The sequence below is a fragment of the Eucyclogobius newberryi genome, unplaced genomic scaffold (assembly GCF_026437365.1).
Source record: "Eucyclogobius newberryi isolate DKJ021-1_F unplaced genomic scaffold, fEucNew1.0.hap1 SCAF_22, whole genome shotgun sequence".
Taxonomy (NCBI): domain Eukaryota; kingdom Metazoa; phylum Chordata; class Actinopteri; order Gobiiformes; family Gobiidae; genus Eucyclogobius; species Eucyclogobius newberryi.
In genome coordinates this window covers 11,460,772-11,475,422 of record NW_027315857.1, presented here as the reverse complement: position 1 = coordinate 11,475,422, position 14,651 = coordinate 11,460,772, and the positions used below count along the sequence as shown (strand labels likewise).

The 14,651-nt window shown below is 43.3% G+C and overlaps 1 protein-coding gene across 2 annotated transcripts; it reads right to left on the bottom strand.

The window, feature by feature from the left end:
- Positions 1–431: 431 nt before the first annotated feature.
- Positions 432–14,522, bottom strand: mta2 (metastasis associated 1 family, member 2). 2 transcript variants are annotated; one of them, XM_072459022.1, is made up of 18 exons: positions 14,126–14,522; positions 9,964–10,031; positions 7,989–8,082; positions 5,626–5,743; positions 5,439–5,502; positions 5,244–5,361; positions 5,056–5,158; positions 4,643–4,742; positions 4,377–4,565; positions 4,228–4,302; positions 4,091–4,149; positions 3,912–4,012; positions 3,679–3,818; positions 3,372–3,600; positions 3,211–3,300; positions 3,020–3,138; positions 2,277–2,419; positions 432–2,191 (listed from the first exon to the last, which is right to left on the bottom strand). In XM_072459022.1, the coding sequence occupies exons 1-18, from the start codon at positions 14,151–14,153 to the stop codon at positions 2,038–2,040; spliced, it is 1,992 nt and encodes a 663-aa protein (XP_072315123.1). In that variant the 5' UTR covers positions 14,154–14,522; the 3' UTR covers positions 432–2,037. The 2 variants fall into 2 exon arrangements, with proteins under 2 accessions (XP_072315123.1, XP_072315124.1); XM_072459023.1 differs by having other exon boundaries at positions 3,372–3,597.
- Positions 14,523–14,651: the final 129 nt, after the last annotated feature.

The following is a 14,651-nucleotide window of genomic DNA, read 5'->3' as shown; positions in this document are numbered from 1 at the left end:
CTGTCAGGATTTCCTCCCCTCTGAATTATGAAAATGAATGTTCTGTTTGTGTTTCAATACAATTGTTGTTTACTTCACGCCTATTATTACTATTTTGCAGAATATAATGATAGAACATATCAGATAAACAGTCCAAGTTCGCCTGACTTAAGCTATAAGATTCCATTATGGTTTCCATGGCTAAGATAACCTATCCAGCCTTTATGACCTCATAGGGGCCCAATCCACATCACGGTGAATACACGTTACCGATTTGTAAAAAGTCACACTTGTGAAGGAAGTGATTATTCAGCCCTTTAATTAAAAGCCGTCTGAAACAAAACAAAAAATGAATTGATTTTTTCAGATCATACACCTGCACCATCTACATTGTTTTATTTTACAATTTAAATGTTTAGGTTTCCGTTATACACCCAGAAAGTTACACGTGGTGACCACAGAAAATTGTATTTATTTTTTTATGAAGATACATTAAAGGATACAGACATCAGAATTAAAAAAAAAAAAAAAAAACAATTTGAGAAAGCTTCAGTTTTAGCATGTTTGTCTCTCCATACAAAAAAACAAAGCTCCGTCCCTTTAGTCCCCAGTTTTAAATGTAGGAGAGCAGTTTTTAGGGCCATCTCCACCACTCGGGAGAAGAATTACACACTTCAAATGTACAAATGTTTCCAATACACCAGTTTTGCTCTTTTTTACACACCATTTGCTACAAAGTCAACACTTCAATTTCCTTTCTTTAGAAATATTACAAAGCCCCGATTGGGGCCAAACTTTCTTACGACTCCACTGTCCACTTCAATTATGGAGTTATAATTAGCCAATCAACATTTTAGTGCTCACCTTTATTATAGTACAAACAAAAGTAAAATATATGTGAAACTACAAGGGACATTTCTTTGTATTTTCATACACAATCAATTCACTTAAGTTAGACATCATTGGTCTCTTACAGAGAAGATTATGGCCAAATGAAAACCCAAAACGGTTCTGATAAAATAAGTCTTAACTTAATCTCACATGCCTTAATCTTCTTCGGTAAACTCCACATATTGCTTTTTTATTCAGATTTGGTCAGATTGTTGATCCAACTTTTCATTGCTTTTTCTCTGGTCATTTTTAAATGTGTATTACACATTATGGCTTGTACATATGCAAACATACATAACGCCTAATGTGTTTCTCACCATGGTGATCAGTCATAGCACAGTCAGCTGTGCAAATCCATGGGAAGCATGAGTTGAGTCTTCAAAACTACACAAGATTTTGTTCTACAGATCTACGGTCTCTTTGAGCAACAGGGCCACCTCCCAATTTTCTCTTGTGAGCAAGTTAGATAAACAGGTTGTGTCAGTTTTACACCAGGTGGAAGTACGTACTACTACCACTTATCTGCATCATTCAATTCCTAAGAACAATGTTAGGAAATGGAATATGTGTAGTTATAAAAGTACTTTCAGACAAAACAACGCTGACGGGATTTTGAATTGGATACACTTATCTTGTTATATTTAAATACGATTTGTGAGTATAAATGAGTAAATATAAACTATACATTGTTTTGTCATATGGGGAGGAGGCCCTGTAGCTTAAAAATGATCACTAAAAAGGTAACGAGTTGTCACTGCAAATGAACTCTCATACTCTGCTGTTGACTGCCTGAATGTCTTGGGCTCTAGGCCCCTGCAGCTGAAGTGAGGAGTGCAAAGTAAGTCTTATCAGACCCTCAGCTCCGACAGGCGCACACTGTCCCCCCCACTCCAAATACTGGAGGTATGACCCCGCAAAGATGCATATATTTACATAAAGACATGGGGGAACATTATGTGCTTTGTCATCATATTAGGATGAAAATATCTGCTTTAAATTACACATGTAAAAAACGGGTGTTATAAAAAGGGCAGACAATTTAGGGTGTGAATAAAAGTCTGGACAAAGTCAACTTTTGGGGAGTAACAGAAGTGAAGGGCAAAACAATGAAAAGAAACAAAGTCAAGAAGCACAGCATGGTGCTCCATGTCCAGTTCACACTGTCCTTCAGTCCTCCAGGACGATGGGCTCACTGGTGCTGGAGGGTAGCAGGGGCATGGCCAGTGAGCGCGGCGGCGGGGGCAGCTTTATCCTGACCGGGAGGTGAGGCTTCCTCGCTGCTCGCCGCATCTCAGACTGGGTCAGGTGTTTCCTCAGCGCTCTAGAGCCATGACAACGGAGCACATTCTTATTAGATAAATATACGCCAAACACGAGGAGACTGCTGTACGTTAAAATGGAAGTACCTGGTATCCTTGGTGGCCACAAACACCACAGGGTTGGGAGCTTCTCCTTGGTTCATTTTTGGTCGCTTGATGACAGACTGAGAACTGGTCCTTAACCCTGATGTATATGGCCTTCCATTGGCTGGGTAGGGAACGCCTGTCGCCTGGGAGAAGAAAACAGGACAATATGTAGCCTTCTGGAGAAGGTATGTCACGAGCATGAATCCATGAAACTTGAAAGTTAAAACCACTGAAACATTCTCCATGGCGCTCGATAAGTTTTGTGTCAGGACACCTGTTTTACAATGGTTTAGTACAATAAAACATCAAAAATGAAAAATGGTTTGGCTAAAAAAAGTTACATAATGGCGCTTTACTGACAAAAATAATATAAAAACAGAACATTCCAACAAAGTTAAATTGTAACTTCAAATTAATATTTAATTCCCACAAATTCAGGGTTTGATTTTTGGATATTTTCATCTGATAACTGATGGCCACAAACAGCGTGACAAGCCAGGAGCAGCTGCATACGGAGTTACAATTTAGGATTGTTTGGTTTAAAAGTCTAAACTGCTAATGAAGCAGTACGCACTCGCATCATCCACTTCAAGTACTGTGCTTGTGCTGTAGCAGATAATATACAACTAGTGAGAACACAATAGTAACTTGAGAACCCGAATACCTTTTTATACTTAATCGTATATATGTCTACATAAAAACCGTAAAACTGAGCGTGGACCCTAATTTAAATGAAAACCTACACTGTCAAAGCCCCTCTTTCCCAGCAGGCCTTGGCCAACTCGCGGCTGCGTGGCTTGGTTTCTGTTGATGGGGGTCGGTGGTCCCCGGGACGCCTTGAGTTTGAGGGGAGCAGAGATAGCTGCAGAGAGGAGCTCAGAGTTAGTCAATACAAGACAAAGAGGAGCAGAAGTCCTTGTTTAGAAAGTCATACCCAGGTCCTTGACGATGGACGCCAGCGACGGTCGAGGGATGATTTTAGTCTTGACAGGGGTCTTTGTGGCTTTAGGCAGCCTGGTCATACCTAAACAGACACAGTTGTTTAGACCACAGTGATTTAGATTGCAATGCAGTCTTTTAAATCACAAAGCATACACTCGGCCTTGACAGCATTTGCGTTGATTGAGGCGTACGGCCGTCGAGCAGCTCGTCGTGGCAGTAGAATATCATCACAGACTCTCCGGGCAACTCGCGTCAGTTTGGTCGTCTGGAGGATGAAGGTCTGACGGTTCTTGGCGAGAAGTTTGGCTCTACCTTCATTTCGAGTAAATGGTGACATGCCCTGCACTTCCTGGCGAGTCATGTGACCTCGGGGCCCTGACTCCTTTATGGAAAGAACAAACTAAGTAAAGGAGCACTGTGGCACCTGTGGATTTGAATGTTATTCGGAGATGATACTTACAGAGCCTCCACGGGCTGCACCCTCCAGCTGTGTGGGCGTCTTGAGACCTCCATACTTCTTCCAGTAAATCCAGCATGAGGCACACAGTCTGCACTGCATGTTAGGAGGCCCCCAGGCATACCACTGAGGAGACTGAGCAGCTGTGGGTGACATACACCAATTCAAAACATTAGCAATACATACTGATTTAGCTAAATCTAGTTGAAATAGTGTAAAAGATATAAATGACTTACTGTGGCAGCTCTCGCAGCTGAGGCCTTTCTGAAACCCAGCAGCTCCGTTCATTCCTGGTTTGCTGCCTGGCACCATGATCTGGTTGGGGTTGGGTTTGGTGCTGTGAATAGACATAAATACATTAAAGCCATAGTTCAGACGGCCTGGATCATTGTGTTGCAATTCTTGTCATACTCACTAGGTGGGGATGTACACCTGCTTCAGCTTGCTGTCTGCTTCTGCAGCTTTTAGGCGTTTCTGATAGAAACATACAGATGATATAAAATGACTTTAATATTGAAGCGCTAAGTACTAAACATTTGCCCTGTTACTTACCTGCTGAATGTAGCGGTCTGTTGTTTTCCACATGTAGTAGAATTGCACCACACTAGCCAGTGACTTCCAGGGCAGCTGGAGAGGAAGACAAATGTTTATCTAGTGCTCTCAGTCAGGAGAACACAGCACAGAGTAAATTAGTCGTTTACAAAGTCCTGGCGGATGTCATTGAAGTCTTTTCCATATTTCTCGAGGGCCTCCTCAAACAGCATGGCCTCAGAGGCACTCCACTCCTCCATTTCATCTCGACAGAGCACAGGGCCACCCTGAGGAACCAGTGTGGACATGGCTTTGGCCAGATCATAGCTGTTCTTCTGCAGAGTGTCCATGGCATGGAACTGCAGAGGAAACAGATTTGAAGCATTTGTGAATGTTTCAGTTGTTTTCATACAGTAGTTGTTATTGCTGTTCTTACCAGTGTGATGTCTCTGGAGGCTGCAGCGGCGCTCATGTGGAGACTGGGCTGTCGGATGGAGCTGCTGCAGTCCAGTGCTCTGGCAAAGGTGCCCACAGCCCTGCAACACACACAAACACAGAGAGATAAAAGGAGGTGATAGGAAAGGCGTGGAGCTTAGGGTGTTTTTAAGACACATGCTATTGTGTGACATTGTACATTCTCATTTGTTTGCCAAAGGTTGTCGCTCACATCTATGACCAAAGCCAGACGTTGTTATGAGGCTGGTGTGTAGGAGCACCACAAACATGTTGGTATAGGAATATACTACTATTTGGTCTTTAAAAATCCGTCTATGGTTAAGTGACAGCGATCTCCATGGTAACAGGCTGGTCTGATTACACAAGTGGGGGACAGATGGCACGAGTGTGTACCTTGCCACAACCAGAAACTGGTCAATCTGGGAGTCTTTGAGCTGGTTGTCGGGGTCCCACACCTTTGTTTCAAGTTTCTCCTGGACTCTGGTGTCCGATTCATCTGCCAGACAAAGGAGCTGGTTCAACTACATGACATATCTCAAGGTTTAGTGCATCACTCTTAGGCTCCTGCTGGTCCAACATACCCTCAGCCAGCATGTCTGGGATCTCTGCCTGGTATTTGGAGCCCACTCGGATCTCCCCCTGGTCGGCGAGCAGTGTCTTCTGCACAGGATCGAACACCAGCGAGTAAAAGAAGCAGTCCTGAGCAGAGAGCAAAGTCTCTCAAACACACTGGTGCTGGGGAGGTTTGAGAAATTCTGAGACACAACGCCACTCACCTCTTTGTCCAGGTACCCGGACAGCATGTCTGTTTCATTGAGGAGTGTCACATTACATTTGCCCCTGAGGAGACAGGACAGCGCACATGGAGAAGAATTTGCATACCATTACACTATACACCATTCATTGTATGAATAATTGGATAATTATAATTCAGAGTAGGTATATGGTAGGTATGGGAAATACCGTATGTGTGTTGCCGGTAGAGACTCAAACTGTCGAGATAGAAACAGTTCTCTGTGCTTGAGCTGGTGTTTCTGTTGTTCTGGAAGAGCCGGCTGTTTTGACTCTTCCTCGAACTCTCCTGAGAAAAACAAAAACATAGATCATCGAACAGTGATCGTGACAAACAGGCAACATATTTGAAACTGTCCATTAGAATGATGCGAACATATATTTTTGTTCTTAACTTAATATCTACAAAATATCTGATGTTGAATACATAACTTCCTTAGTGGAGTGACACTTTTCCTCCTCTCGTTATTATTAACAGAACATAATTGCAGTTCCCTTATTGTCAACCCATGTGACTGGCCTGTCAGTAGATATCGACACATGCTGTACATTTGTGCTTGGCCACTAGATTGCGCATTCCTAATTTCAAGGCGGATGAGTAATTTGTGGCAAGCTGTGGGGGCGGGATTTAGAGGGCTCCATCTGCGAGGACTCCGCCCCTGCACTCAGCCACGGGAAACCCTGTGAGTGAGGCCAAGGTGGAGAGAAAAGCACAGATAGCAGCGGAGTGGAGAGGGACGCCACCTCAGGCCACGCCCCCTTTCTGTTAACCTCTCACCCCCCCACACACATCTCCCTCCGCCCCCCTGTCGGCTAGTCCCTGCCAGACTAAGTAGGAAACCCTGTGTGCCAAACCTGAGGCGCCCATCCCCCCCAAAACATGTATCCCCACAAGTCCTTCTACATACTCACTCACGCACACACAAAGAAAGGGGGAAACGCACACACTTGTTCCTCACAAAGCCAGGCGAGTCAGAATTAACCCATTCTGTGCCAGAGATCAAGGGGCCTCTTTGTTGCCTGGGAATCAATGCAAGTGACTGTGATGCAGATAGAGCCAGGTTTAGTGATAACATGGATAGAATGCGCTGGACACGTCTTGAGTGTGCCACGCTAAGCTCTGCCTCTGCCACAGGAGCAGGGCACAAACGCTACTTTGTGTCCGCTCAGGGCTGGGTGGACTTTGAAACAGAGCACTCGAAAGGGGCAAAAGAAACCATGGCAAAAGGGGGAAAAGTTCAAAGGGAAATGAATCATTTTAATACATGTTTTGGAGCATTGTTCTATCTGCATGTCATTGTACAGTAAAAGGGTTACTAGAAATAAGATTGCATAAGTCAAGGTCATTCCAAATGACCACAGATGCCCTTCCAGATGATCGAGACCTTATTCGGTGGTTCCTGGCACACACTGAATTAGGGATGAGTTTTGGGAGAAACAAAACACAGATTTTGCCCATTTAGGTTTTAAAAGCAGGATTCTGTTGAGAGTGCAAATTAAATACCAAATAGCAGCAGCAAAAACAGTTGAGACAAGACTGAAAAATGTATTGCTAAATAAATACAAGATTCAGCTGCATTTCAGAACAAGCACTAGTTCTAGCAGCTGTATATTTTGTTGTTGGCAGAGGAAATCATGTTACTTCAATAATCATTTGTGTTAAGTGATTTGGTAATTGCAACCACATTAACCATCACACTTCTCACTGGGATATAACATATTTTAATATATGTGGTATAAGCATTAAAAAACTGGTGATGGATTTGTTGATGCAAAGAATGTGTATACGCGAAAAAAATCAAATAACATTTTAGCAAGAGGCAATTGTGTAAATTGTGTTTTAATTCAAAGTTGTCTTAATGCCATTCAGATAGGATTAGATTATGTTACAGTAGGTATAAAAATGGTTTGAATTCCTCGTTTCAGGAGGCCTATGCCAGTGTCCGGTCGACTGCAAGCCGCATTGATTTGAGTTGCACTGTTGTAGACGTCTTTGTCTGGAGCCTCAGGAGGAAGAGAAGGTGGCGGGCTGCGGTGGGGTGTGGGGAGTGTCTGATCAGGCATCAGTCGTCTGCATACCATTAGCACCAGTCCCCCCACAGCCCTACTCCTCCTCTGAGCCCAGACTAAGCCATCGGGACGGAGCCCGCCACTGTGCACTACACAACAATGACATTTGGGCAGAAAATCCTGTCACTACCAACACACTACATTTGAATGTAATCTATAATAATATAATAACATCTTACAATAGCCTCATGGTCACAATGTTCTTAGATCTGTCTCTGGTTAGAAAATGGCCTCAAATTATCATTTTTATAGTAACAAGTTGTTGTTTTTTTTTTTTTTTTAGCATTTTTGGACTGAAAGGTGGGATTCACAGTGAACTACAGACAATGATTAGATTAGTATATTCTGTAATCAGACAAAACCACAGGCCCCATACCATGAGCAATCCTTCAGTCAAACCATTTCCCCTCATTCCACACATACTTCATTAGTCCTTTGTTACAGTGTCTGGCTGTAATACCCACTTGCGTTGCTGTCAGCCAGAGTGTTGAGGTTTCCTGAGATGTCCCTCCTCCTGAACAGACACACCACTTTGGCCTCCACGTTGCCATTGGCAGTCTGTGAAAACAAGAAACTAGTCAAAAAACATTTTCAAACAGATAACCAACAAGAGCAAACAGAATACTGGACATCTTTGTATACAAGATTAAACTTGAATCATGTGATTAACAATGCAGTTGTATACCAATTATTCAATATTTGTGTTTGTTTAGGGACATTCCCACATTCATTTATAGGTTTAAGTTTCATATTTAGTATGCTTGATCATTTAGTTTAATCACACGATAACACGCTCATTATAGTCAGTACTGTACAAATCTAAATTTCCTCAATGTGCATCATTTGAAATATAATTAACATTTAGACTTCATACATTACTTGACACGCTCTCATTTACTCCACTCATGTGATTGGCAGCTTGGACGAGGCCAAAGTGCTCCAATAAAGTTACATAAATGGGTCTGATCCTGAGACTGTGTCACTGGTGCTGTGTGTTATAGAGCAGCCTGCGCCATACTCGACTGTCATTACACTGGCCATAATTAACACTCTCCATCCAACAAGTACAGCTGCTTTCCACAGGCAGCTCCAAGGCACAAGTATACAACACACTCATGTGCCTCCAATGTGGATGCAAAAAACACATCTAAATGGGTTACAGGGAAAAACAGAGAAAAGAAACCTTCAAAGTGAACAGGCCACGGAATGCTGAAAACCGTAGGATTAATTTGATAGGTGCTGCATGTGCTTAAGATTTCTACAGAGCCATGTCAATAAATTTAAAATCCAGACAGTTCCAGTAAACAGACGCAGCAGACACAGATTTGATTATTACATAGAAAAATATCAGAAATCAGGTATTGTAACCACATGGAGCTACAGGGACAAGTGATTTGAAGAAGTTCAGATATTCAAAGTCTGGGATGACCCTCAGTCGTCCAGGTAGGTTCCAAAGCAAAAGCACATCAGAGCAGCTTCTTCAGTTCCTCTGACAGAAAACTGGTGAGTCTTATCAGTCTGAAGGGAGGAGCTAACTACACTGAAACTAACACAAACATGTAGTTTGCAGTAAGGAGTATCTGTTGATTGTTAAGTCTATTGACCTAAGGTGTGAACTGTCATCACAGTCATATTCAGCTTATACCGTACATTCATGCCCCTAATGGGTCATCCTACTCCCATTAGCATAGTCTGATTAGCACTAGTGTTTCCTGGCTTGGGTTTGAGGATTAAGGTGAAAATCTGGCTGATGGTGTTTATGCCACCAACTCTGTTTGAGATGGATTGTCTTTTCTGACTAATATAGCCCCTTTAGCTATGTTTCCATTGGAGCAGAACGGCACAGAACTGTCCTGTGGTGTTTCCACGGCACAAAGTGAACCCTAACACGCTGTATGACTCCTCTCTCAAACCACCTCCTCTCCTTTGCCTGGATCTTAACCTCACTGTTCTCAAAGAATAGTTAGTGGCCTTGACATGGAGATGCACAGCAGAAAATGGTCTTGAGCAGCTCTTACAATGATGGTGGTACATTCTCTAAGTGAGTGGCTGTTTGGTTTCATCTGTGTGGCGTTTACAGCAGTCTTCATTACACTGAAAAGGGTTTGCTTGTGACATGGAGTTCTGGCCTTTGGATGTACCAGTTTTTGTCCTAATATGTTGGCATGTTTGAAATAGGCCGATCTAAAAATCCTTTGAGACTCCTCAGAAACACTGGTCGTGTAAGGAATTGTTACACCATTTCTAGTTGGCTCTGATTCTCTATTGTCCATTTTTGTGTAATCTGTTTAGATCTATTGTACAAAGAGTTAAAGCTAGACAAAGAATTCCAGTCCATTTTTAAAACAAGCCGGAGGAATGAATATGACTGAAAAGAGTGGGAATGGGAGGGATTTCAGACCCACCAGTGTATGAAAACAAACGAGCCAAAAACAGTACCTTGTTGAGCTCCTCTATTCTCCGAATTAGGTACGGGTTACTCGAAGAGTTTTCAAAGTAGACATAATCTGAAAGAGAAACACAACACAAATCTTTTAGGTTGACTGGAAATAAACAGGAAGTGGTAGTGATGGCCAAAATACTGTATTTCCTGGTAAAGTTAGAGCACATCTAACCTGTGGCCTGTCATTCAAACACTCGACTGTTGTGAAAGGTGCACTCGCAGCCAGGCAGCTCACTCACAGACTGGAGTAACATGAGCAGCACAAGCACTCCGCTGTGTATCTGACACTACAGTGAGCCTTCATTTAATTACACACACGTTCTATCAATTATCTTAGCAGCTGATCATTTGTAGTGGAAGCATAGTGTTTGTATTAAACCTAAATGACTCCATTAGCATTGTTTGTTCACAATCATTATTGTAGCAAATCTTTTCACCTTATTGTCACAATATTGTTAGTACAAACCATCTCTAAACATTAGTGTGTTTGTATCTGTAAACTATGAATACTTGTACTTCTGTTGAATAAAGCAAAACATTTTACTTCAAATTAATTAAATTTCAATACTAATTCCAGTATTACAACGATTTAAAATACAGGCCACCCTTGTCCTGTATCTAAAATAAACATTCACCAACTCGCAGAATAATAGAATAGAAATTAAATTAGTAAAGCCAAATACTTTTTTGGATCAGCGTTGACACAACGAGAATATTTCTGAGGTTTTTTTGGTACAAAAATGTTTAATTGCAAAACTGACCCTATGAACATGGGGTGAGCACGGGGATGAAACAAGTCAAATAATTCTTCAGACAACATCACCAATTGTACATTAAAGATGACCTTGAATTTTCAACGCTAGAACGCAGACAGAATGACACTTGATGATCTCTAGATAAGATGTTATGGCAGTGAAACAAAGCTCAAAGCCCGTTGTCTATTGCTCAAGACGGAGCTTGTGCCAGCGCCTTCCCATCCGGCTCCATCTGCTCCTACCAGAGCCTGCGGAGGACGGGCCGCTTCAGAGTTCCTACAAGGATGGGATTTTGTGCTCTACTTAGCAGCAGCACAGTGATGGAGGGACAGGGGGAGCAGCATCACCTCTGCGTTACATAAGACAGTCGGGTTGAAGCAGCAGCAGGGAAAGTGCTCGCTCATGCCTCTGACATGAATGAGCGGGGCAATAATGTTATTCATGTTAAAGGGCCCCGTGTGGTCTATGCGCCAGGGCCAGGACTATTCCTCTGGAGGCAGAAGTATTGATCAGGGAGGCAGACACTGGGCTAGATCCAGAAGCACAGCATGAAGACAGGCTTAGAATAAGAAGCCTGTCAGAAGATCTCAGTTTTATGAATGGAAAAGGTGGTGTTATTGGTATTTTTTGAAAGATATCCACCGAAAATGTAGTAACACGTCTTTATCGAGCATGTTGTAACGTTGTCAAAATGGTAATATTACAGAAACGTCTGATATTGGAACAGGACCAAACCACAGTGATAAAAATGGGAACTTAAATCCCTAAAATGCGAGCTTTGAGATGCTTGGAGAAAATGTGGTTTTAGTATTAGCGCATTCCACATAGTTTTTCAGCACCAAGGCGCAAATTAACTGATGACTCCTTAGAGCTGGCTGAGGGTGTATTGATCAGTGACGCGCGCGGCAGGACAGAGCCGAGTCGGCCAAATAAATAAATGGTGTTTCTCTCCTGCTCCTTCTTTGCCTGTTGTGTCCTTCATAATGAAGGCGTGCGCTCGTGGACCTGGATCACAGCACCGGCCTGACACTGGAGTGAGGCGTGTGGTGGTAGGCAGCTCGAGTGGCGCAGTGTGGCGGCCGCTCCGGGCTGAATGAAGAGGAGGAAGCCCTTTGACTAATCTCAGGGGAGGATAATGATCTTACGTGCGAGCTGAACACTGTGTGCTTCTGCTAATGTAGGCCCTGCTCTCACTGACGAGCCTGCTGCCTGCAACAAAGGAAAACCTGATTCCATCCTCAAATCAATACAAATCAACACACAACAAGATCCCTAAGAGATGCCACAGCATACATTAGGAAATACATCTGAAATTTGCTTTACTAATTAATATTGCTTTTAAGTGGTAATCAAGCCATTTGCAAGCTATTACATAATTACACCATGATATAAAATCTCTCTCTTCCAGTGTTGGGGTAAAATACTTTGAAAATGTAGTTACAGACAGAATGCCGGCATTAAAAAGTATTTTGTAATGCAGTCATCATGCACCTGGTGGTTTTCACTTGGCCCCAATGAAGACCGTGTATTGAAACATGTTGGTGTAATTGAGGCAAATTCAAAAGACAAGAGTGTCTTTAACCTTCTCATCGTTTCCATTTTCTATTATAACGTATTCCAATACATAGCCCAATCAGAGTACTGTTCTGAATACTTGGAATATTTCACATTTAGTTACATATTAAAGTGTAAAAAACTTTTTTCTTATTTGTTTCACTATTTTCTGATCCAGTACTGCAAGGTATTCCTTTGATTCTAGGAAAGTAACTGTATTCTGAAAACAACCAAATGAAAGAGTAACACTACTACTTAAAACTAGTATTATGAATATGTATTTTTTCCCCCAATACAAGTATTTGGTTACTTTGAAACACAGGCCTCTTCATAGCTCAATGCAGCATGTGCCCATAGCTCAATTGAAGCAGTGCACCCTGCACACCTGTCACACAGCTGCCTAAACTTTGGAACATTGGAAACAAGACGTACACCAAGTGAACCCCAATAGAATATGAATCTGTGATTAAAGAATTGATAATACAACTTGAAATTTCCTCTAATTATAATAACATTTGGGAAAGTACAATTCATGCAATAAATAAACTAATACAACAAATTCAAAGATAAGGAATAAAGAGTTCCTTGTGAGTTAAAGGCCACAGACTCAGACGGTGACCTCACTCAGGATAAGCTCAGACCAAATAGCCCTGGACCTACTGTAGCAGCACCCCAGACCCAGCTGCCCCAGACCCAGCTGCCCCAGACCCAGCTGCTCCAGACCCAGATGCCCCAGACCTAGACCCAGCAGCCCCAGCCCCAGCTGCCCCAGACCTAGACCCAGCAGCCCCAGCCCCAGTTGCCCCAGACCCAGCAAACCCAACAGCCCCAGCCCCAGACACAGCTGCCCCAGCCCCAGTTGCCCCAGACACAGCTGCCCCAGCCCCAGTTGCCCCAGACACAGCTGCCCCAGCCCCAGTTGCCCCAGATCCAGCACCAGCTGCCAGCCAGGAGACGCACATGTGAAGCCTGTCAAATAATATGATGTGCAGAAACACTTGGGACAGAACTACAAACCAACCTGGGACTATCCACTGTGTACGATTTCAACCAAAAGTCTCACCTAAATAAACCAAATAACTAACTTGTTTCACTGAACCTTTGGCTAAAGCGGTGTCAAAACGTGCGCACAACTTTGCAGCGCTCGCACTAAAAGCCCGTCTGTCAGGCTCACTGTCAACGTCACTGAAGCCACAAATGTCCCAGCCCGAGCAAACAGCCAGCCCGGATAATGAGAGCGTATCAAAGATATGGCGGCGGGATAATGACATTAACCCGCCCCGCAGCCACAGGGTTAGTCAGTCCGTTGATTGCTGGATAGCTGCTAGGTTAACTGCTAACGATTAGCATTGTGACTTCCCCTATCTGCGATACAAGCTCCACATCACTCTACTCAAACACAGTTATATACAATAGTGTAATAACATCATAACTACTCAAAACATATGTGCTAATCATTATATTATCTAACTTTTAGGACTCAGCGCCACGAGCCGTGTACTGACTGAGGAGTCGGCATTTCACCGGGGTCAGCGTTACAAGTTCAGCATTTAGCTATATATAAATAAATACAGAGAGTCAGTCAAAGTTTATACGTGCACCACTGGTATAAATGTGCACAATTAAACTCGGTACACGGGCTGCAGTGCCGACAGCTCAACTCCTGTTTGCCCATATTGTGTCTCATGGATGTTGACGTGCTTCTGCAGGAGTGGACAGAACGTACTGATGCTACTACCATTAGCTCGAGTTAGCGGCTAGCAGACAGCTAACGGCTAGTTAGCCCCCTAGCTCCCGAACCGAACAATCACGTTGTGGGGGTGTCTTAAAAACGTAAAACAACCCTTACCTCCTACTCGGTACATGTTAGCCGCCATTATCCCGTGGCCTTCTGGAAAACTATCCCAGGGAATAGTCGGCTTGGGCTGAACAAAAGTCGACGTGTGTATATTTTATTCCTTCATTTATCGTAGACACCCCCGCCGCGAAACAAAGCCGGCTCCGGGCATAAGCAGATGAGTGGCGGCTAAAAGTTAAAAGTTCCGATACTACGGTTCCAAAACAGTTTCTTCTTTGTTTTTTAGGGCCCCCAGACGACCTTCCTCTCCTCTTCCTCACTCACTCATTCACACAGTGCCGCTGCCAGTCTCTTACTCCACTCTTCCTCCCATCCTCCGCTCCCAGCTTCATCCTCCTCTTCTTCACCTCCGCTCAGTTCAACGCGCACACACAAACCGCACACACTCTCACTGGCCCCCTTCGGCTCGTTCGTGTGCAAATCGTCATCTTCGGAGACTTTCGACAATCACCGGCATCGCGCGAGCCTATATATTCTTTTAATAGACGCGTGAGGAGTTAAAAGACTTTATTGATAA

Excerpts from the sequence above, each read along its gene's own strand:
- mta2 (XM_072459022.1), bottom strand. The coding sequence starts at position 14,153 with ATGGCGGCTAACATGTACCGAGTAGGAG. Across the intron at positions 4,303-4,376 it reads ATGACATCCGCCAGGACTTT|CTGCCCTGGAAGTCACTGGC; the intron begins GTAAACGACTAA and ends CTTCCTCTCCAG. Across the intron at positions 4,013-4,090 it reads CAGGTGTACATCCCCACCTA|CACCAAACCCAACCCCAACC; the intron begins GTGAGTATGACA and ends GTCTATTCACAG.